Source organism: Brassica rapa, chromosome A08 (genome assembly GCF_000309985.2).
Source record: "Brassica rapa cultivar Chiifu-401-42 chromosome A08, CAAS_Brap_v3.01, whole genome shotgun sequence".
NCBI lineage: Eukaryota > Viridiplantae > Streptophyta > Magnoliopsida > Brassicales > Brassicaceae > Brassica > Brassica rapa.
In genome coordinates this window covers 13956902-13981282 of record NC_024802.2, presented here as the reverse complement: position 1 = coordinate 13981282, position 24381 = coordinate 13956902, and the positions used below count along the sequence as shown (strand labels likewise).

The window sequence follows — 24381 nt, the reverse complement described above, 5'->3', positions numbered from 1 at the left end:
AAGTCTTTTTGTAACCTCTTGAGCACCTCGATCTCTGTCGTAAAGGATGGCCAATTCGTCGAGTCTGTAGTCATGTCCATTAAGTCCGAACAATCCGTCTCGAACCGTACTAAAGTTATCCTTATCTCTCTCATACATGAGGTTGCTCAGAGTAAATTTTTCATCCCAACATACGAAACAGCCGATGACAATATTAAACTATTAAAATATTTATTTTTCATATTTTCCCTTTCAATACAAATTAGAGATGGTCATCTCATCCACGCAAATATTGATTTTTACATTTTTATACAATAATATTTGTTTTTCATAATTAGTATTATATATTTTAAATGAATTGTAATATAACTAATTGTATCCAAAGATCTTGACCAAATCAGGTTATATATTTTTTTGTACAAATATGAGAATCAGTTTTAGATACATTTGTTATTTAGATATATTTAGCTTCCTATACATCATAACCGAACTCAACCAGACTCAAAAACCCAACTCAAAACCTACACAAAAATTTATAATATTCAAATAGGACCTAATTTAAAAAATGATATTTAAAAAAAACAACCTGTACGTAAATGTATAGCTAATGTTCATGTCGAACCGATTTTATTAACTAATAAAAAGGACTCTTTTTGTGTGTTTGGCTAAATTAAGTGAAACATAAAGAATTTTTTATTTAGTAAAATAATTATATGGAGTGAAAAATTAAGTGACAATAAATTTAATATATTTTTATTATTTTGGATTAAGTTATTATTTTATTCACAAAAAATATTTTAGAATTATGTTTTTTCCAACGTAATTTTGATTTAATTTATTATTTTAATTTTTTTTAGTTTGCAATAGTTTTTTCTTTTAGTGACAGCCAATGAAAACATTAAAGTATTCATTTTTCATAACTCTCCCTTTTAATACAAATGATGTTTTTACATATTTTTGTTATTTCACAATATAAAAATATTTTCACATATCTAACTTTATATTGAACAAAAAATACCAGTTAAACTTTTACTGTTTCTAAATTAAATTATATTTTTAGTTATATATTTTAGAAAAATGTAATTTTTAAAATATTGTACTGATATAAAACATCATGTAATATCAAAATATGAAACAAAGGACATAAGAAAAAAGCAATACCTAAAGTTTTTTTTTTCGTTTTAAAAATGCCATTTTACAATGAATTTATATTCTTAGTAGTTACATCTATTCAACCAATAGTATTTAAAATAAAAAAATTATTTACAAAATTAATATATCTTATAATTAATATTAATTTTTTAAAATAATTGTATTAAAATTGTAAAATGATTCTCTTTGTGTAAAAGATACTAAAATAACACTTTTACGAAATGAATAAATATTTTAATAGTATTAAAATGGTATTTGTATGTTTACCTTTTATTTTTTTGTTTTCAGTTGCTTTTTATATGTTATGTTTTTTTATCAACAGGATTTTTGGAAACCACTTATTAAAAAAATAATTTATATGCATAAGAATATATACATTAGAGTAAGCACATAAATCAAAATCAATATTTTTTTTATTTACAATCATGTTTTGGTATATAAATCAAAACAATCCTTTTATCTATTTTATATGGTATATAGTTAAACTTTAGTGATACTAACATAGATATATAGTATATTTTAATATAAATATTTAGTATCGACACTTTCTATTCATATAATTTTTTAAAAATTTGTATATTTGCTGTAACAATTATATATATATATATATATATATATATCCAATTTTAGATAATTTAGTTACGTATACATAACAACCAACAAAATTAACTAATAAAGTTTATAACCATTATAATATTTTGTGCATATTATGTATTATTTGATCTTTCATCTTTTATACCAATTTTATCTACTCCATCTCCAATCACTTTACTTTTTGTTCTGCCGCAATCACCTCCATCTATAAGACCATCACCACCTCCATTTGCCGATTGTTTCATTCTTCACCACCATCGTCGGTTCCATCATTGTTGCTACTGTCTCCTTTTCACCATCATCTCTACAATTATTTTCTCTTCCACCATTGTCTCCACCATCTCCTTTCACCACTGTTTTTTTCTTCTACCATCACCACCATTCATGATCTATTTGCTTTTTCCACCGTTTCTTCTGCGCTTCTATTTTATGTGTTGGTTTCTTTTTCTTATCAATTCCGACAACTCAAATAGCTCCTCTGTAATCATATCTTCTGCCTCGTGATTCCTTTTCTTCTGCAATGTAATGTTTTTTATTCTATTCTATTTAGCGATCTTAAAATATAAATTTGGCTTTATAATAAACGACATTTGTTATATTTTGCTGGTGTATTATTTTTATGAACCAATTGGTTTATATTTATTAACCAAGGCGAAGAAATTATAAGCAACATTTTTTTTGAAAATCGACAAGGGCCAATAAGGTGTTAAATATGATTTATATTTATTGATCAAGACTAATAAATTAGAAGTAGCAACATACCAATAATACTATTTTTATGAAAATCGACAAAAACCAAGAACGTATTATTTAGTGAACCAGTAAAATAAAGACTATACTATTTGGATAAAGAATATGGTATAGTATAGGATATGGTATTAAGTTTCAGAATTGGAAAAGATGGACAACAAGAATGCCATATGCTCCTCTGCAAATCATATATTCACATACTCTTTATGATTGTTTATTTGAGTACAATAAAATAAAAATGAATTTTTAGAATAATTTAGATATGTGTTGTTGTTATGAATTGATTGTTTTATACTATATATTTAACAAATATAGTGTTATATATAGTATCCTATCGAACACTGTATTGACAAATAACCTTGCGTAGAGAAAAAAAAATCTATATTCTTAATTCTTCTTCTACTATCCTATTTTAATATAAATTAGTTAAGTCTTTGAAAAATGGTTTAGCGTAACCACACAAATGTGATTTGAAAAAGTGCTAAATATTTCTGGTTTAAAATATGCTTTTCAAAATATATTTTTTTTGTGTGCACAGGCGAAATGATTATCTAATTTTCATTGAAAATAACAGGATTTGCATGATATCGATGTACAAAGAAAATAGTATTAATAAACCCTAGTTCTTGACATAAAAAAACCCCTAATCCGCCGAATATCCATGGCCTAATAAAGAAAATGGCTCAGCACGCATTTCCAATATTAAATGTCAAGGGGGAAAACATATCTAAAGAAACGCGTGAAAGGTTAAAAACTGAAAAAGAGTAAGAACTTTGTGTTTGACCTTAGGTCAAATATTGTCTACTTCCCGATGGCAGAGACATAACTCCAACTCTTTTCATGAGTAATAAATATTTCATAAGATATTGTTGTCTGAATAGTCCTGACTTTTTCTCCACACACAAATTTTTCTAATACATGTATTTTGTGTTTGCCAAAGAGTCCAACTGAAAAGATGTTTCCTTTCGGAATATATATACTTTTATATGTCATTTGGAGTATTTATTTAGTATAAATGTAGATTAAAAAAGCAAATATATAAACTAAATAGATTTAAAAAACGTTTCACGCAGCGCATCCGCTTTTTTTTCTGTCATCTTTGTTTTCTCTTTTATACCTTTTACAGAGAAAAGAGAAAGCGTTCCGTTCTTTTGTTTGTCGATCTTCGATCCGGCTCTGCCTCCCATTCGTCGGGCTTTGGTCTCCGGGAAAAGGTGGCTTTGTCAGCATCATCTTCGCCAGCTCTTGACTCTGGGATATAGTGGTTCTTGCAGCACTGTTTTCACCGGCTTAGCTCCGGGATTTTTTGTTCTGGTTACCTTGTTTTTCGTTTTTTCTCTTCCTTGATTCAATTGCCTCTCGAGCTGATTGTCCGACTCTTTTCTCCCCTTTATTAGGGCCATTACATCTTCAAGCTTACTCTTATCTGTAAAAATGTAAGATGTTTCATGTAAGTTAATTAGAATTTGATAGATCGATTGTAGGCGGTTGTTTAATTTTCTGAAGCGTAGATCCGACAGTCTTGTCTCATCGACTTGAATCTCTGAGGGCTGTTCTATTTTGAGCGGCTGCTTCAACGGTTCATTTTTGCTGAAAGCGGAGCTCTGCCGTGTTTCTTTTCTACTTCCGGAAGAAGAAAGAAGCTCCTTGTTTTGACTTGTGTTGATTGATAGCATGGCGATAGTCCATTGAAGCATTATGAAAATATAATACTAACAACAGAATAGCGTAGTACATATTGTTCGAATAGCATAATACAACCCAAAATTTACAGTACATACAAATGGTGATTACGACGGCAGAGGTGATAGACTAATATCAACGAAATGGTGGTTGTTTTGAAGGATGTGATGGCAAAAATATAAAAGATAAAATTACAGATTTGATTAATAATTAAAAGAATTGATGATAATAGTTAAAGTAATAAAAGAGATCCAAATGACTGAAATTGTTTTTTTTATAGAAAGTCACGGTGAATTGGAAGAATTAGTGATAATGGTAGGTAACTGAAGAAGAAATAGTTTATAAACTAGATTTATTAGAGAGATGATAGAAAAAGTGGTAAAAGAAAGATTAAAAAAATAGCCAAAGCTAACTTATGCATCCACCACACCTTCGCGCTACATAAGCTAAAATCAAAACCTAAGTGAAAAAGACACTCACTACTATGCGTCTTGTCTAAAAGATGTTCCTACTACACTTCTAATGCCCCACCAATCCAAGTCCACCGCCCTAAGCTTTCCACCTTAAATTACATATCCATAATTGATATGGAGAAAAGATCGCAAGCCTATCCTGAGGCCAAACTCATCGCTTCCTCTTCTTAGCGGACTTGGTCTGACTTGCCTGCGACTTGCCTGAAAACAACTGATTTCCCTTTTTTAGCTGGTTCTGGTGCCTTCGGTGTCTCTTCTGATTCAGACTCCACATCGCTCTCCTTGCCCTTGGGGGAAGGTGAAGATTTTGCTTGCCTTTTGCTGCTTTGCCCTTGGCCGATGAAGGTTTTGCAGGTCCTGACTTGGATTTTGAAGACATCATTGTAGTCTTGGACGGCTCTTCTTTTTTCTTGGATGAAGCTTTGGATTTTCCAGAGTCTCCTTGGTCCTTTGATGTTCCAGCTTCTGGTATCTCTTTGCTGCTTCTTGATTTTGCACCGGCTGATTTACCTACGGTTTGAGGTTTTCCTCTTCAGAGCTATCCTCTTTTTCTCTGCTAACATTTGATGTTCTTGCTCTCTGTTTTGTCATCCTGGGACTTCTTGGCGAACTTGGAAGCAGGAGCAGCTTAAGACTTGCTGGAACCAGCTCCACCACCCCAAATCAGAAGCATTATAATTAACAATCTTTTGGGACTTTTAACACTTTTTAACTATTTGCTTTCAGTTTCATTTACTTTTTCCGTAACAATTCCATCTTTGATTGCTTGCTTGTCTTAGCTTTCTTTCTCTGAGGCCTGCATGGAGAATTACCAAGCTTGGTCATCCTCCTAAGAGTAGCAAATTTATCTCAAAACAACATATAGTTACTCTATTCCAGTGCCACATAACATCGAAAATAGAGAAGTAACACTTACTCTGTGGAAGCTTCTTCCTCATACAAAAGAATATGTACAATCAATGGGTTAATGGTTCACCACAAACTGATAAAATTGGGCTTACTAGATGTTTCTTCTAAGCAGAATCATATAATTTGATCACAGCTTTAAAATACGTGCAGCAAAAATCCAATATTCATTTATAAGCATGGACAAACTATCCAAGGTGTTAGTCCAGTTTCAGCTATCTACAGGAAAAATACATAGACTAGCGGATTGCTTTGATGTAAATCAAATATAACTCCTAAGATAAAATACAAAATGCTTACTCTTTATCGATAGGCCACCAGACTCTGACCCTCGACCCAACTAAGTTTCCAGTATGGCTTTGGATATCAGATGCCTGCCAAGGGAAAATGATTCAGTGCGAAGAAGCCTCCTAAAAAAATACACATACAGAGAACATGAAACCAGTACGAATAAAAGACTAAACAAGAGATACATAAGCTCCACAGAAGGGAACGGGCAGATGTTTAAGAGAAAATATCTTCAACATGAAAAGAATAAGATGCTGCAATTGGTAGAACATGATTTTTGTTTTCACACATTCCTGTATGTGAGCAACAATGATGATATGTGAAATTACGAAGACATACTTTCTGTTTGCCTAGACTTTGTTTTCTCTTTATGCTTGTATTAGGACTGTCTTCTATGGGTTGCTTTACTTCTTTCTTTGACTTTGGGGCTGGCTTTTCAGAGGAAACAGATGGCTGAAACACAATTAAACGATATCAGTAAATGATAAAAGGACAGGGACAAAAAGATTAGGCAGTCTGACAGTAAAACGGGTGAGATATAAGACTGGCTGGGTAAAGAAGCAAATGAGAAGGCTTACCTCTTTTTCATTCTTTACAAGTTGGTCCTGCGGCAAAGTCCTGAACGTCCCATCATATTTCAAAGCCACTATTTTACTATACTTATCTAAAGAGACACCCAACGAATTCACTGCTGCAGTCAGATAAGTTTGAAGCTTCCTAGCACAATTACTGAGAACTTGTTCTGCCAACCTCCGTGCTACTTGTAGAACCTGAGGACAAGCTGAAAGAGTTAATAAAAGAGAATTGGTTACTGAAACATAACGAGAAAGACAATTGATGTAGCACCTCATCATCCTTTCTAACACAATGTAGAATTGTTTGAATCATCTTTAGAGATATATCCTCGCTTTCTTCTAAAACATCAGACATAATGTTCTCCATATATGTAAAAAACGTTCGCAGTGTGATGGTCCCTTAAAAAGAAAAATAAATTAATTATCAGACAAACATGCCACTGAGAGAGAAGCTTGAAGATGCAGGGAGGAGAGTAAAAGCAAGTTTCCGTAAAGAAAATATAAGCAAAATGATATGGCTGATTAAGAGTCAAACAGATTATCTGATGTGCTGAATGATAACAAGAGAATCAACGAATCAATTGTGGCATAAGGAAGCTAAAGGTAAAGAAAAACTTGGGTTAATCATGAACCTGTTGCTAAGTTCAACTATAATACTATCTGACTAGATTTATATCAGAATGTACCTTATAGTCTTCAGGAAATTCTGGAACATCTCAATAAGAAGTGCATCACAGTCAAGATCCAACATCACAATCCATGATTTGACCTTGGCCACAGTTTCGAGAATTGAGATCCTTTTGATATAGGAGGGACTAAGACACATCTATAATTTCAAATGATGATACAATTAACTTGAAATAGAGTTTGACCCGCGTTGATGTTTTTTTTTAATATAATATTTGTATTTCATGTTACTATTATATATTTTTTACTTGTAGCCATTAAATAATGCAATCGTAGCTAAATAAGTTTTGGTATTGATAATTTATATATTGAGACATTTGGCTCTAACATCAATATTATTAAAACAAAAACATTTTTATTTTTTCTTTCTTTTGAAAATGTCAATTTTTTAAAAAATACCTCTAAATTTACAAAGAAAATTTAGTTCTCATTAATGGCATTTTTTTGGGCTTAAAACTATACATACCCATTAATTTAATTATTTGTATTTATTTATGATTCAATATCTCATTCCATCAACTATAAATTTAATTTTATTAATACATCTAAACCCATTGTATGCTTCTAAATTAAAGTAATAAATTATCTACATTAAAATTGTAATAGTATTGATCATTGCAAAACCTTTAAATTAAAATTCATAATATTAATACATTTACTTTATATGAAAAATTAAATAGTTTATTCTGTTTGTGTATTATTATAAAGTATATGGAAAGTTTAATCAATTTGGTTATGGGTTCAATTTTTCGGTTTAGAGATATATGATCTACCCGACTATTTATGAAATTCAGTTCAATTTTAATTTTGGTTTTTAGTTTGGTACGGTCCGGTTCGCAGTATTACCCAAACATATAAACTATCTTACATAGAAATTAATTTATTTAACTTTGAAAACAAATTTGCGCTTTCCAAACTCGGATCAAAAATCTAGTCTATAATTAAAAAGCAAACTATTAGCAATATATCCTTAATTATTATTATTACAGTCTAATATTTTAATTAATAAATATTATTATACACAAATAGTTTTAAAAAATTGTTATCACGAACTATATAATGTGTGTGAATTTTATGAAGCTACTGAAATTATATAGAAAATAACTTCTTATACAAAAATATATTAAAAAATTGTTTTCATGAATTATATATAATGTAAGTAAATTTTATGAAGCTACTGAAATTTTATATAAGATCATTATGATAGTTTTATACTCTACTTGATGAATTGTATTCGAATATAATTATATAATAACTATTTTAAATATTACAAAATCCAAACATGTTTATTAATATGATTTTTAAATTATTTATCGTTGCTTACAGAATAAATTTATCAGAATTTTAAAATTATTTATATAGTGTTATAAATTATTTATAAAAAAAATAAATCCGACTATATATTGATTGAGAAGTCACATAAGTGATTTTTTATTACGTGTTGATCATAAATGAACTCTTCAAATTGTTATAATTTGATTGACCGATGATTTTTAATTTTATTTATTATAATTATATCTAAAAGGAAAGGATAATTCAATTATCACTTTCCAAATAATCTACATAATATTAGAAATAATTAATTATGGTAACTAATTGTTGAAACTATGAAAGAGTAATAATGCGATCAATTTTTTTATATATTTATAAATTACATAAAATAATAAACAAAAGTGTTTATTTGAATTGATATAATGATTTTATATTTGTATAGAAAGAATTATATTTGTATATAATGTATCATAATAACTATTAATGTCTAATAATTCAATGCATGTTTTATAAATCATTTATAAAATTATAAATACATTTATAAAAATCAGACGTTTTAAATTATTATAAGAGGTTCTAAGTCATTTATAGAAGCTTATACATTAATTTATAAAATGTATTTTGAAAATTTATCCTCAACTATGTTTACTTAGTGTAGAAACCCCTAAACTAAAGATTTACTGGTAGTAATAGTAATTATGATATGTTAGAATTTAATTCATTAATAAAGTTAGCTTAAGGGATTTTTCGTTAAATACTTAGTTTAGGGGTTTTTACCCACAAAAAAACTTAGTTTAGGGGTTTTAACGTTAAAATTCTTTATTCTTTTCTTATTATCTATTATTTAAATCCTTATAGTGGGATTTGTTTTATCAAAAACGAGTTGCAATCAACTGACGAGATATTTTCTTTCCTAATATCATGCATTTAATATTTAAATATATATATATATATATAACAAGATTTGAGTTACCAAAATTATGTATATATTATAACCAGAATATCTTTAAAATTTTATTAGAAGATATTCTATCTCATAGCTGAATTATAATTTATTAGAGGATATTCTATCTCATAGCTTCTCTTGAAAACTAGGTCATTTAGAAACTTAAACTAATTTGTTATATAAATATCACGCCACCCCCATTAGTTTCATGTATCTATCTTTTAAGTTTTCATATGTTTTTGATCGTTCTAATTTAAATTCTACTTTTGTGATCTTGCGCAGGTGTATGATAATCAATAAGTAACTCATAGACGGAAACACCATTACTGGTAATTTTATGGAGGATTCTTCTTCTCCGTTTATTTTTATTCTCTTCCTCTCCATATTGTATCTCTATCTATATTTTTGCATCAGTAGTGATTCAACTAACAAAAAGAGACGACTTTGTTTATCGAGGAACTCATCATCCCTTTCGAAAAAGGTAATTCTTTTTTTTATAAAGTTAAATCACTTATCAAGAATATAATATAAGATGTGTATGCTAATCAAGTGCAATTTATTTATTGTGCATGATCCTCTTCGGTACGTTTGAGAGCCAAAGGTAATCTCAAAGCTTTTTAAAAACTTTGAAATCCATTGACGTTGTCCTATCAATTATATAATTTGTTATCTTTTGGAGATTGTTTACATCTTTAAATATTTTTTGTTAGAATTACCTCTTTTCTGACTCAAGGCTTAGAGAAGGAAACCGTGAATCATCTATGTTGTTACAATGAAACCAATGATAATAAATTTCAGGTAATTCAAATCTCTCTTTTATACTTCATGGCTGAATTTTTTATTGGGATTATGCGTGAAATATTTGTTTTTTCTCAATTATATTTTTCTGATGTTTTAAGATTAGTGTTAAATGTGATCGTTTTCTAAACGTTCTAATGTATTTTTTGTTCATATGAACATAGTATAAATATCAATATGTAACATCGAATCTTTCATATTAACCATATACATGTAACATAAGTATTATATAGTTGTAAATATGTAATTATCAATTTAATATTAATGTTAATGTTCACACATGCGTGTGGACGGTCCACCTAATAATTTATTAAACATACATAAGATTCTTTTACATTTATTTTAAAGATATGTAAATATAAATAAATACTTCAATAATATAATAATAAAACAAAAAAGAATATTTATTTTCAAAAAAGAAAATTAATTTGAAACTTTTATTTTTTTGATATTTTTTTAAATTTCTTTCAAAACCTGTATGACGAAAGGTTTTGAGATATTCTATTTAGAAATTAGAACATTGAAACAGAGGCGCTTTTAGAGAAATATTTTTTTAGTTCTGTTCACGAGAATGGAGCTAGTTTATAAAATAAAAATTGGCTATACATAATAAGGCCACCACCATTCACAAAGTAAGCCAAAAGCACTGATTGTTCGGTGATTCACAGTGGTCACGAGAATGGAGCTTGTTTATAAACATTGGATATATATAAGGCCACTACCACTCACAGAGTAAGCCAAAGCACTGATTGTTCGGTGGATCATAAATTCATAATTAATGGTTCTAATTATAAACCGCAATTTTGCGTTTGTGTAGTCTTTTAAAGTTTGTAAAAAAATAAAGTAAACGTAGATGTTTAAGACCTTAAATGTTGTCGGCTTATCTAAAGAATCTACATTTTAAGTAAGAATTAAAACATTTCACTACTCGAATACAATACAATTAATGTTCTTTGAATTTTTTAGTACTGCGTATATTCTCTTATCCAAAGCACGCATGGCATCGAATCCGACCTGTCTTAGTTATGTATTAATGTTTCAAAATATCCTGCAATTTTTTTTTGTATATTTTTCTATAACTATATACTTTGCAAGTTGAAAATCATTACCAACCCACTGATATGGCTGACTTAACTTTAAATTTCTAATTTTGGTGACGTGGTCCACACATGCACTTCACTAGGGAAACAACAAATAATGCATTAAATAAGTAATCACTCGAAATTCCTTGCGTGTAACCAATAGATATATGATATTTGATAGAACAAAATAAATTCATGCATGGATCTTGCAGGATCATTCGGTGCCTCATACTTGCATCTCACTGTACAGTTCATATATATATAGAGATGATCATTCGAAACATAGAACCCACCAAACACATCTCTTTTCACTATCAAAACGCTATGGATGCTTTCTTATTCTCCTTATTATCTCCACTCCTCGTTTTCGTTTTGATTGCTCTTTTCAAGAAAACAAAGAAACCAAAACATGCAAAAGCTCCCGAACCAAGCGGTGCGTGGCCCATCATCGGCCATCTTCACCTTCTCGGTGGCAAGGAACAACTTCTCTACCGAACATTAGGAGAAATGGCTAACCGTTACGGTCCTGCCATGTCGTTACGACTTGGGAGCAATGAAGCATTTGTTGTGAGCAGTTTTGAGGTGGCTAAAGAGTGTTTCACTGTGAACGACAAAGCCTTGGCTTCACGACCTATGACTGCCGCCGCAAAGCATATGGGCTACAACTATGCTGTCTTCGGGTTTGCACCTTACAGCTCTTTCTGGCGCGAGATGCGTAAGATCGCAACCGTCGAGCTATTGTCTAACCGGCGGCTTCAGATGCTCAAGCACGTCCGTGTCTCAGAGATCTCAATGGGTAATAAAAAAAATATGTCAAAAGTTTGATTTAGTTAAAAACAAGATATCTAAAAAACAAATCTAAAAATCAAGCCGAATCTGAAATTTAAGTGGTGATAAATAATTTTAACTTACTTTTATTAAAATAAAATTTTCGATAACTTATGAACTATTTGACATATGTATAATAGCTCTTTAAATTTTGAAAGGGAAGGAGAATGTTTCATCTGGTTGTACCTAAAATTGGCATCTATTTATAAAACTTTGTTAATAATCATATTTCCCAAAGGATATTAAACAATTGTTGAATACCTGTAAGTTATTGTAATACTATGTGATGTGTCACATGCATGCAGGTGTGAAAGATTTGTATTCCTTGTGGGTCAAGAAAGGTGGTTCAGAACCAATAATAGTTGATCTAAAGAGGTGGTTAGAGGACATGACACTGAACATGATCGTAAGAATGGTGGCTGGAAAACGATACTTTGGCGGTGGCTCAACAACCCCTGAAGACACCGAAGAGGCGAGGCAATGCCAAAAGGCCATCACAAAGTTCTTTCACCTCATCGGTATATTCACAATGTCCGATGCTTTTCCGACTCTAGGGTGGTTTGATCTGCAAGGACATGAGAAGGAGATGAAGAAAACGGGTAGCGAACTAGATGTGATTCTCGAAAGATGGATCGAAAACCATCGGCAACAACGAAAAGTTTCAGGAAATAAAGAGAACGATTCAGACTTCATTGATGTTATGTTGTCACTTGCGGAACAAGGCAAACTCTCCCATCTGCAATATGATGCAAATACTAGCATCAAATCTACCTGTCTGGTATACCTTTAACTACCCAAATTTTTGTAAAAATACAACACTATAACAATAAAACATATTCTTGTTCCAAAAGTAACATTAAAGAGACATTTTTCTAAAATATCATTTATTAGAAGTTAAAGAACTTTTTATTTTATATTTGAGTTCATGATTTAGTGACTAATAAGTGTACTGTTTAGTGTGTAATTAAGGGGTGGGATTTGAATAAATGTAGTCATTTTATCTTCTAATGAACATTATTTTGTGGATTTGACCTCTTATGTGCTATATTATTATACTTTTGTGATATATAAAAGATTTGCGTTATTTATTTATTGTTTTATCTCTTCTAATGTATATAATGCTACAAATTTGAATGGTCAGGCACTGATTCTTGGAGGAAGTGACACTACAGCTTCAACTCTCACATGGGCCATTGCTCTTCTTCTAAACAACAAAGACATGTTAAAGAAAGCGCAAGATGAGATAGACCTCCAAGTTGGCACAGACAGAAACGTCGAGGATTCAGACATAGAAAATCTGGTGTATCTTCAAGCGATCATCAAAGAAACATTGAGACTATATCCAGCTGGTCCTCTCTTAGGCCCTCGAGAGGCGATGGAAGATTGCACAGTCGCAGGTTACCACGTTGCTTGCGGCACAAGACTGATAGTGAACGTATGGAAAATCCAAAGAGATCCGAAAGTTTGGGTAGAACCAAACGAGTTCAGACCAGAGAGGTTTCTTACAGGAGAAGCAAAAGAGTTTGATGTTAGAGGACAGAACTTTGAGCTGATCCCGTTTGGTTCGGGAAGAAGATCATGCCCAGGGTCTTCATTGGCTATGCAAGTGCTTCATCTAGGTCTTGCTCGTTTTCTTCATTCGTTTGACGTGAAAACTGATTTGGATGTGGCTGTTGATATGAGTGAGAGCCCTGGTTTGACCATTCCTAAAGCAACGCCTCTTGAGGTTATGATCAGTCCACGTCTCGAGAAACATCTACATCTTTTTGCGTGATATTAGTATATATGTGGGTGTGTGTGTGTGTGTATTTCTGTTTGCTAAACTTAGGGCTTCAATGCTATTATTGAAGGTCTTTTGATGTTTCCGTTCTAATAAAAGCCTACGTATGTATACGTTACCCTTTGTTCGTTTCATTGAAAGTAAATGTATTTCTTTTTGGATAGACATACGTACGTTACAATCCTCTTTGTTTAATTCCCCAGTCACGCTCCCTTGGTTTGGTAGGAACGATATCTTACTAGAATATTTTAATGCATAATTCATAAACAAATCAGCCAACAGTAAATCACTTTAGACCACGAGACGGGGAGTTAAACTCATACTCAGTGTGTTTAATGGGCCTTAAACCTAGGCTTCAATGTTTCAAAATCACATGACCCCTATAAATACATAACAAAGTACACTTCTAGAGCAACTACGACAGAATCCTTTAAACCCTAGTTCCTAGTTTCTTATCTTAACCGCAGCTCATCACTTTGTTTGTAGATGCCTTTTTCTTTAAAATCAAAGAAGCTGAAATTATTCATACTTTTTTAATTCTCGTTCTGTTATTCTATTTCATGGTATCAAATCAAATATCAAAACCATTGTTTTCCAAGCCATCCCATAAATCAGATTTGTTCTATCATCAGACTGAAACCAAGTCTTTTGGATGCTTATTATTCCTTAGGTTTCTGCTATTGGCTCAGTATGGAGCTAAACTGTTTTTCGATTTAAAGCGTTAATGAAATTAACCCCTATGATAACTGATTATGATTAAAAATGTTAAAAGTAGTGACTGATATCTTCTTGTTGATATTGCAGCTCTGAGTGTCTTTTAACTGCTTCTCTGTTTTGTTCTTGTATTACTTGTTAATCTGTTCTGTTTCATATTAATTCAGTGAGTTTTGTTTGTTTGATCTAAGTATAGAATTTTCATTTGTGTGGCTTTTGGTTGAATCCCAATGATGATGAATAATAAAAAAATGTTAAAAGTAGTGACTGACTATATATTGACGAATAATCAAATTCTGAGGGATTCATCAATTGTTCTATCGGTTTTTTATATGCAATCCTCTGTGATCTGGTTGCGCCGTTTGGTTTCTTCAAACTGAGGATTGATTTCTTGATGAAATCTTTAGAAAATGATGGGGTTTTAGTTGAAAATATTTCCTGCTCTTCGTTTTTTAAATTTGGTGTGACATCATTGGAATGTTGAAATGATTATTAAAATGTTGTTTTTTCGTCATTTTCATGTCAATCCGTACTAAGTATACTAAGATTCATCCATGATATGCTCTGGTTTTTTTCCTCAGTTATGCTTTAACAATAAGAAATAATCTGCACTATTTTGACTCGAAAGTCAGCCAAAGGTCTTGTACATAATAGAGGATTTGGTGTCATATATTCTGTCTCGTTCAAGAAAGTAACCGTAACGTTCCGAGCTGTCTACAATTATAGCATTGGACACCTGACCGATCCGATATTATAGCTTCTTATGTGACCGAAATCTTTTCAGACTTAGGCTGAGCTGTTTTGAAGAGTTTCTGTTCTTTGGCCTCCATCTAAAATACTAGATGGAATGGTAGAGAATACTGTTATTTAGCAAACATGTATGGCTGAGAAGCAGAATGGTTTTGTTCCTTGGACATGTGGGTTATGGACCTATTCGTTTCTGCTGCGACCACGGATAGAGTGAGTGGGTATCTGCTGCATTAAGTCATTAACCTTAACTTTTCACTATTGTGAGCTAATTGCTACAGTTAATTTCATCATCAACTTAGCAAAGAACATAACCTAACATATATTAAACCAAAAATTCGGCCTTTAGCATGTTTGCAAATCCTAAACAACAATGTCTTTTTCAAACTAAACACACTGACATTCCTGATTTACCATTCCGTCAAGAAACAAAAGTTAATAGAAAAGAAACATTCAACACATTGATAACGAAACAAGTCTCTTCACGCCCCTAGTTCAAGAACATTACTTTGTAGAAAACGAAAACAGAAAACAAACAGACCAGAACACCAAATAGATTTAAAACTCTAAACATCGTTTTAGGCTATTCAGCAGAGCATCCATGCCTGCTCGCTTTTCAGTCAAGTCATTCAATCTCACAAGCTTCTTTCAGTGCCTTCTCCAACCAGTCCAACTTAAACCCCTCATTTGTCACAAATCTCAGTGCAGAATATGCTTCAAGCATATCACTGTTGGAGATTTCCTCAGGAGACTTGGATAGAATCTCAGTCAAGCTTAGTAAGATATTCAAGTATGTTGTTCTCAGATGTGAATTCTTTGCACGGACATTTGATGCAATGTTTGGATGCTTTTCAAACAAACTGTTCACAGATTCTACCTGCAAAAAAAAAAGAAAAACGTTGAGTAAAACTCAAGTGAGAGACACTAAGGCCTTGTTTTATTCTTGTGTTTTCCTTTACTTGTGAAGCAAGGACTTGAAACCCATTGATATCCACGAAGTCTGTAGCTACCACTGGTACATCTAGTTCACCTACAACTTCAAGAACATCAACCTCTGCAACAATCTTGAGTTCACCATTCACAAGAAACCCGCTATATCTGGCATTAAGGTCGGAAAGACGAATCATCGACTGAAAACCCTGCATGCTGTCCTTCTGATCAAACCAGTATTGAATTTCTGAAAATTCACAAAACAGATTGGATATCATCATCATTTACATTCTCAAATAAGGCATAGATAGATAGAAACACATATATCACCTCGCAGTTGAGAGACTTCTCCAGGAAATTGATTTACAAGAGTAAAGGAGAATTTAGCGTGCCGTCTCCATCCAGAAGGCAAAGATACAGGATTAGAAACAACCAAATACAGAGATAAAAAACAACTAGCATTGTCAACTCCTCTCGGAAACGCGCCAAGACTCCTGCGAGCAAGTACCATGCAAAAGTTGTGTCATTTGTAGCTACAGAACACGATTGTATCACATGCAGACAAGTTCTTGTTCTTACCATTGGCATTGACTGAGCACGAATGTACGAGACCGAACACACTTGGATCGCCAAGAGGAGAAATTCTTAATAACCCAAGTGAACTTCTTATCAGTTTCATTCCCCATTGTTCTTGATGATGACTCCTAAACACTCAAATCTGTTACTAGGACAATCAAACAAAAAAAAACAAACACAAAGATTACGCATGATAAATTGATAACAGTTTTCTTTCCGTACGAGTAACCATTTTTGACAAATCATACAGTGTTAAGGAATTAAAAGAGTAGAACGGTCAGAATGACAAAGTATTTACCCCTAAGAGACGCAAAAGATGAAATCACCAAACACTTCAGCCATGGCTTTTAAAGGCGTCAAATGCTGAAGACAAGAGGATACGGATTGCTTCGTCTCCTCTCCTTATAGGTTGATAAATACTAGTACGAGGGGAACTTTTTGGAAAGCGATACAAAAGAAATTTATCTTCCCAAAACTGTTTTTGAAATTAGGAAGTCCAATTAAAAGTTTTTTTGTAACTTTAAATTAAATGTTCATTAATGTTTTATACCAGAAAATTTGGAATTCCAATACATGTGATTCATTATTAAATTATACTCTACATTAATAAAAAATTTAAATAACTTTTTTAGTATGATTCATATAGGGTTATCAGGCTAGGATTTTATAAAATGTTTTAGTATGGTGTAAGTTGAACGTAAACTTTTATAGTAAACTGTTAAAATATAGTCTCTTTATTAAGAGACTTTATACGCAAATATATTCTTTTCTTTTTTTTTGAAAAAGGGCATTACGCAAATATATTCTTGCCCGTTCGTTTCTCTGCTTTCTTCTTGTTTTGTTCTTGTAGCAATTTTTAATTTGGGCGTTTTTGTTTTGATAAAGTATAGATTTTACATTTATATGGACTTTAGTTGAATCCCAAAGACGATTAATAATAGAAAAATGTTAAAAGTAGTGACTGATTTTTATATCTTTGATACATAATCAATTTTTTTGAGGGATTCAGCTTTATTATTTTTACATGCTATCATCTGTGATGTTATGTTGTTGTCCTAGTCCCGTTCGGTTACTTATTCGAATGAAAGAAAACCTTATTTGTTGCATCCCACTGATGACTGAAAACTATGAAAAGTTTTAAACCGTGACTGATTTCTTTATAAAATCTTCAGAATCTTTTTTTTTTTTTTAAAGTTGATTGTTCTTCTTCTTAGTTTTTCTAATTTGGTTTGACATCAGTTGAAATCTTGATAATAAATGGTTTTAAGTCTTGTTTTTACTATCATGTCAATCCTTACTTAGTATACTAATACTCTTCATTATATGGTCTAGGTTTTTTTCCGGTGTGCATAAACAAGATAATCTACAGTTGACTGGTTAATAGTTAGATTATGTTGGAACGCATAAGAAGAAAGGCAATACAAAGATCTTGAAAGGAAGAGGGTTTGGTGTCATATGGTAACTTGCTCATCAAAGAAAACAACTTGCTTGCAAACACCAAATTAACAAACACATGAAGTACATCTTTGTTGAATAAAGTCATTAGCTTTTTTAGCCTTTTTTATCTTTTACTGATGTGAGAGAACTGTTAATTTAATTTGATCACCAACATAGCAATGAGCAGTTATCAAATAATAAGACTTTGACATGTTTGTTGACGCTAATCCGACGTGATTTTTTTTAAAGTTTGGACTCAACTCAGTGACTTCGATTAAACTAAAACATTCCAGGACCTTGATAACAAAACAAGACTCTTATTCTTCCCAAAACTCAAGAGTATTACTAGAAAACCAAGATAGAAAAACAAATAGATTGTAAACTCTCGACGTCATTTCAAGAACTTCTGCAGAGCATCCATGTCCGCGCACTTTTGAGTCAAGTCATTCAACTCTTCCTCAATGTCTTGAATCCGAGTCTCACCAGCTTCTTTCAGTGCCTTCTCCAACCAGTCCAACTTAAACCCCGGTTTTGTCAAATATGTCAGTGAAGAATATGCGTCAGCCAGATCACTGTTGGAGAGTTCCTCATGAGATTTGCATAGAATCTCAGTCAGGCTTAGTAGGAAATTCAAGTATGTTGTTCTCAGATGAGGATTCTTTGCACGGACATTTAACAATTTATTGTTTTCTGGATATAGAAAATAATGATATATCAAAACATATCTAATACTTGTTAAATGATAGTATAATGTAAATTACTTCCATTATTTGAAAATAACCATTTGTTGTTTTTATTTTTGTTTTTAATCAGAAATTATTTTTATTTAAAAACATCATTCATATATAATATAATAGTTTAAGTTTGGAAGATTAATCTATATATATAAATTTATGTATATTTAAAAAAAAAAATAATTTAAGATATTATATATTGAGTTACTGAATAAAAGCTGAATTTCTTATCTTGAAAATCAAATATTTATAGTTTTGTCTTCATGTTATACTCACCAATCCATAATTGATATTTATAACTCAGTATGTTTTTTAAAAAACTTAGTTTTAAGTAATAAATAAATTTAATAAATAAAATTCATCCCCTATAATGTGCTGTAAACTATATTTAAAAACTCTCTAAAATTATATTTTAAGCATAATATTATTTAATTTAAGTTATTTTAAGCATAATATATGCTAAACCATCTTAAATTATATTTACAATAAGACCATCCTAAACCGGTTAATAAACCAAAAATAATACTAAACCAACATGAACCAATACCTGATTCGGCGAGGAAAGAAGTGTTTCGGGATAAACGCTTGAATGGTTATTAACTGTAATGGTTTGATCATGAAAGAGTTAGTATGAATATTAACAATAAAATTATGGATTAGATTAATTTAAATTTGTAAGAATATCTTTGAGTCTAAGAAAAGCAATTCAATTCTCATGAATAAGTTTGGCTTTTGGAAGTTGCGGGTTTTCCAACAATGAATCCACCTAACAAAAAGTTTGTTGTTATAACAAAATCTCCTTCAAGGTCATTAAAGGTTTTTGGGACGGCAAGATTTGATGGTGGAACCATTTTTTTGCTCGAGTGCTATGAAGTTTTTTTGATAGTGTGAGGTTGATGTTGATAGAATAATGAGTTTTATAGAGACTTTCTTGATGTAAAACTATATTTTTTTTGTTTAATGTGGTATTTTCATTTTTACATAATTTACTACCATTTTAGGATAGATGTCCATTTTATTTAATGTACTCTTTCCATTTTTTTGAAAACTATGCAATTACTTATTATTGTATATATAATTCATATATTTATATATTTATAATATTTACTTATTATTTATTTTTCTATATATTTTGTATTTCTCTTTCTTATATTTTATATTTTGTTAATATCTATATTTTATATTTTAAGATATATATTTAAATTTTAATGTATTTTTCCATTTTAATGTAAAACGGCAATGTTTAATAGAAGAACTGGACAAATTGTCAAATAGTTATATTTATGTTTTTTCTTTTTTTATAAAATGGTAATGTTACATTATGGAGATAAACCGTTTTTTTTTGTGAAAAATGTTAATCTTACATATGTTTAATGTTGTTTTTCCATTTTTTATGTTGTATGTTTACATATTATTTTTAAAAATGTAAAATAGTAATCTTACATATGTTTAATGTAGTATTTCCATTTTTATGTTGTATGTTTACATATATTTATTATTTTCGAAATTATATATAATGTTTTTTGAATTTTTTTATAAAACGGTAATGTTACGTTATGGAGATAAGCCGTATGTTTAATGTAGTTTTTTCATTTTTTATGCTGTATGTTTAAATATTATTTATAATTTTCGAAAATTAGTAATATTAAAATGTAAAACTATATTTTATGCCACGTGTCATCTTTCGGAAGAAGTTTTTTGTGCTTATGTTGACGCTCTATGGAGCCTCAAGGTTATATAGCAAATTACATGAGTTCATGGGTGTATCTACGCCAATTACTCTATATTTAATGTAGTATTTCTATTTTTTATGTTGTATGTTTACATATATTTATTATTTTCGAAATTATATATAATGTTTTTTGTTTTTTTTATAAAACGGTAGTATTACACTATGGAATTAAGCCGTCTTTTTTTTTAAAGTGAAAAATGGTAATTTTACATATGTTCAATGTAGTTTTTCTATTTTTTATGTTGTATGTTTCATATTATTTATAATTTTTGAAAATTGGTAATATTAAAATGTAAAACTATATTTTATGCCACGTGTCATCTTTCGGGAGAATTTTTTTCGCTGATATGGACGCTCTATGGAACCTCAAAAGGTCCCTTTTATTGGTAATATTACATTATGGAATTAAGCCGTCTTTTTTTTTTAAAGTGAAAAATAGTAATTTTACATATGTTCAATGTAGTTTTTCTATTTTTTATGTTGTATGTTTCATATTATTTATAATTTTTGAAAATTAGTAATATTAAAATGTAAAACTATATTTTATGCAGTATTACATTATGGAATTAAGCCGTCTTTTTTTTTAAAGTGAAAAATGGTAATTTTACATATGTTCAATGTAGTTTTTCTATTTTTTATGTTGTATGTTTCATATTATTTATAATTTTTGAAAATTAGTAATATTAAAATGTAAAACTATATTTTATGCCACGTGTCATCTTTCGGGAGAATTTTTTTTCGCTGATATGGACGCTCTATGGAGCCTCAAAAGGTCCCTTTTATTGGTAATATTACATTATGGAATTTAGCCGTCTTTTTTTTTTAAAGTGAAAAATGGTAATTTTACATATGTTCAATGTAGTTTTTCTATTTTTTATGTTGTATGTTTCATATTATTTATAATTTTTGAAAATTAGTAATATTAAAATGTAAAACTATATTTTATGCCACGTGTCATCTTTCGGGAGAATTTTTTTCGCTGATGTGGACGCTCTATGGAGCCTCAACCGTCTTTTTTTTTAAAGTGAAAAATGGTAATTTTACATATGTTCAATGTAGTTTTCTATTTTTTATGTTGTATGTTTCATATTATTTATAATTTTTGAAAATTAGTAATATTAAAATGTAAAACTATATTTTATGTCACGTGTCATCTTTCGGGAGAATTTTTTTTCGCTGATATGGACGCTCTATGGAGCCTCAAAAGGTCCCTTTTATTGGTAATACTAGGGATTAACCCGGGCTACGCCCGGGATTTTTATTTTTTTCTAATTTAAGTTGTTAAATTATTTATATTTAGGCTATGATATATATTTATATAAATGTTAAATGCATGTCATAATTAAAATTTATTTTTAAATTTTAACACGTTAAATTAACATATTTTTTACTATTTAAATATTTTTTTATAATTTTATTGGCTATCTAGTTATCATATTTAGCAAAACTATCTTTTGAGTGTTGGAATAAATGTTTTAGAGATTTTATTAAACTGCAGTGTATTTTCGGATCAACCACATGCTCAACATTCGATCGATCCGTAAAAAGATGGTCGATCTCCTTGGCCAGGTAAGTACAATTTTAGCAAAAATATCTTTTATTTTCAAATATTAAGTATATAACTATTCTTTTTAATTTTTTTAATTGTATTTTTTGATTAAATTATTGTATTATAATGGTTATGTAAATATTTTTTGTGATGTTTGAATTTGTGTTGTTCGTATACTTAACGTAGATGATATTGATGTTTAACAATTTATTGTGTTCTGGAAATAGAAAATAATGATATATCAAAACGTATCTAATACTTGTTAAATGATAGTATAATGTAAATTACATCCATTATTTGAAAATAACAATTTATTGTTTTTATTTTTATTTTAAATCAGAAATTATTTTTATTTAAAACAATTATTCATATATAATATAATAGTTTAAGTTTGGAAGATTAATCTATATATATAAATTATGTATATTTTTTAAAAAATAATTTAAAATATTATATATTGAGTATCTGAATAAAAGCTGAATTTCTTATCTTGAAAATCAGATATTTATATTTTGTCTTCATGTTATACTCACCAATCCATCATTGATATTTATAACTCAATATGTTTTTTTAAAAAACTTAGGTTTAAGTAATAAACGAATTTAATAAATTAAATTCATCACCTATAATGTTCTGTAAACTATATTTGAAAGCTCTCTAAAATTATATTTTAAGCATGATATTATTATTATTTAATTTAAGTTATTTTAAACATAATATATGCTAAACCAACTTAAATTATATTTACAATAGGACCATCCTAAACCGGTTAGTAAACCAAAAACAATACTAAACCAACATGAACCAATACCTGATTCGGCGAGGAAAGAAGTGTTTCGGGATAAACGCTTGAATGGTTATTAACTGAAATGGTTTGATCATGAAAGAGTTAGTATGAATATTAACAATAAAATTATGGATTAGATTAATTTAAATTTGTAAGAATACCTTTGAGTCTATGAAAAGCAATTCAATTCCCATGAATAAGTTTGGCTTTTGGAAGTTGCGGGTTTCTCAATAATGAATCCACCTAACAAAAAGTTTGTTGTTATAAAAAAATCTCATTCAAGGTCATTAAAGGTTTCTGGGACGGCAAGAGTTGATGGTGAAACCATTTTTTTGCTCGAGTGCTTTGAAATTTTCCTTAATAGTGTGAGGTTGATGTGGATAGAATAATGAGATTTATAGGGACTTTCTTGATGAAAACTATACATTTTTTTTGTTTAATGTGGTATTTCCATTTTTATATGATTTACTACCATTTTAAGATAGAAGTACATTTTAAGATATATGCTTAAATCTTAATGTACTTTTTTTCATTTTTAAAAAATGTTTATTTCCATTTCATATATTTTATTTACGTAATATCTATATTTATATTTAAAATAGATATTTAAATATTAATGTACTTTTCCTTTTTTAAATTGTGTATTTACTTATATTATATATTTTACATTTTAAAAATAGATGTTTAATGCTTGATGATCTTTTTCCATTTTTAAAAATTGTGTATTTACTTATTATTACATATATAATTCATATATTATATATTTACATTATTTGCTTATTATTTATTTTCGTGTATATGTATTTCCATTTCTTGTACTTTTCATTTACTTAATATCTATATTTTACATTTTAAGATAGATGTTAAATCTTAATGTACGTTTTCCATTTTTTTTAAATTGTATATTTCCATTTGTTATACTTTCTATTTACATAATATCTATATTTTAAATTTTTAAATATATTTTTAAATCTTAATGTATTTCCCATTTTTAAAATTTGGTATTTACTTATATTTATATTTTTATTTTTTCTTTATATTGTGTATTTCTATTTCTTATACTTTCTATTTACTAATAATTTTATATTTTAAGATTGATTTACATTTTAAGATAGATGTTTAAACTAATGTACTTTTCATTTTTTTAAATTGTGTATTTCCTTTTCTTATACTTTCTATTTACTAATATCTATATTTAAATTTTAAGATAGATTTTTAATATTTAATGTACATTTCCATTTTTTAAAATTGTGCATTTACTTATTATTGTATAATATTGTATATTTATTATTTATAATATTTCTTATTTATTTATTTTTTTATATATTGAGTATTCTCTTTCTTATACTTTATATTTAGTTAATGTCTATATTTTATATTTT

General features: G+C 29.4%; 2 protein-coding genes, 1 long non-coding RNA gene and 3 other non-coding genes across 8 annotated transcripts; 5 read left to right on the top strand and 1 right to left on the bottom strand.

The window, feature by feature from the left end:
• The first annotated feature begins 1686 nt into the window (after positions 1 to 1686).
• LOC103834585 lies at positions 1687 to 5622 on the top strand. 2 transcript variants are annotated; one of them, XR_626518.3, is made up of 2 exons: positions 1687 to 5099; positions 5253 to 5622. It is a non-coding gene; the product is annotated as an uncharacterized LOC103834585 (long non-coding RNA). The 2 variants fall into 2 exon arrangements; XR_626517.3 differs by having other exon boundaries at positions 5250 to 5622.
• A 3244-nt stretch (positions 5623 to 8866) lies between these two features.
• LOC103835488 (xanthotoxin 5-hydroxylase CYP82C4) lies at positions 8867 to 13956 on the top strand. The gene is made up of 3 exons (XM_009111672.3): positions 8867 to 11981; positions 12319 to 12791; positions 13155 to 13956. The coding sequence occupies exons 1-3, from the start codon at positions 11381 to 11383 to the stop codon at positions 13785 to 13787; spliced, it is 1707 nt and encodes a 568-aa protein (XP_009109920.3). The 5' UTR covers positions 8867 to 11380; the 3' UTR covers positions 13788 to 13956.
• A 569-nt stretch (positions 13957 to 14525) lies between these two features.
• Positions 14526 to 14609, top strand: LOC117127580. The gene has a single exon (XR_004450600.1). It is a non-coding gene; the product is annotated as a small nucleolar RNA R21 (small nucleolar RNA).
• LOC117127418 (MATH domain and coiled-coil domain-containing protein At3g27040-like) lies at positions 14547 to 18574 on the bottom strand. Of its 2 annotated transcripts, none has more exons than XM_033277751.1 (4): positions 16764 to 18574; positions 16515 to 16678; positions 16214 to 16431; positions 14547 to 16131 (listed from the first exon to the last, which is right to left on the bottom strand). In XM_033277751.1, the coding sequence occupies exons 1-4, from the start codon at positions 16868 to 16870 to the stop codon at positions 15880 to 15882; spliced, it is 741 nt and encodes a 246-aa protein (XP_033133642.1). In that variant the 5' UTR covers positions 16871 to 18574; the 3' UTR covers positions 14547 to 15879. The 2 variants fall into 2 exon arrangements, with proteins under 2 accessions (XP_033133642.1, XP_033133641.1); XM_033277750.1 differs by having other exon boundaries at positions 14547 to 16431; positions 16764 to 16902; positions 17059 to 18574.
• On the top strand, positions 14731 to 14813 carry LOC117127578. Its single transcript, XR_004450598.1, has one exon. It is a non-coding gene; the product is annotated as a small nucleolar RNA R21 (small nucleolar RNA).
• LOC117127582 lies at positions 17678 to 17766 on the top strand. The gene has a single exon (XR_004450602.1). It is a non-coding gene; the product is annotated as a small nucleolar RNA R21 (small nucleolar RNA).
• Positions 18575 to 24381: the final 5807 nt, after the last annotated feature.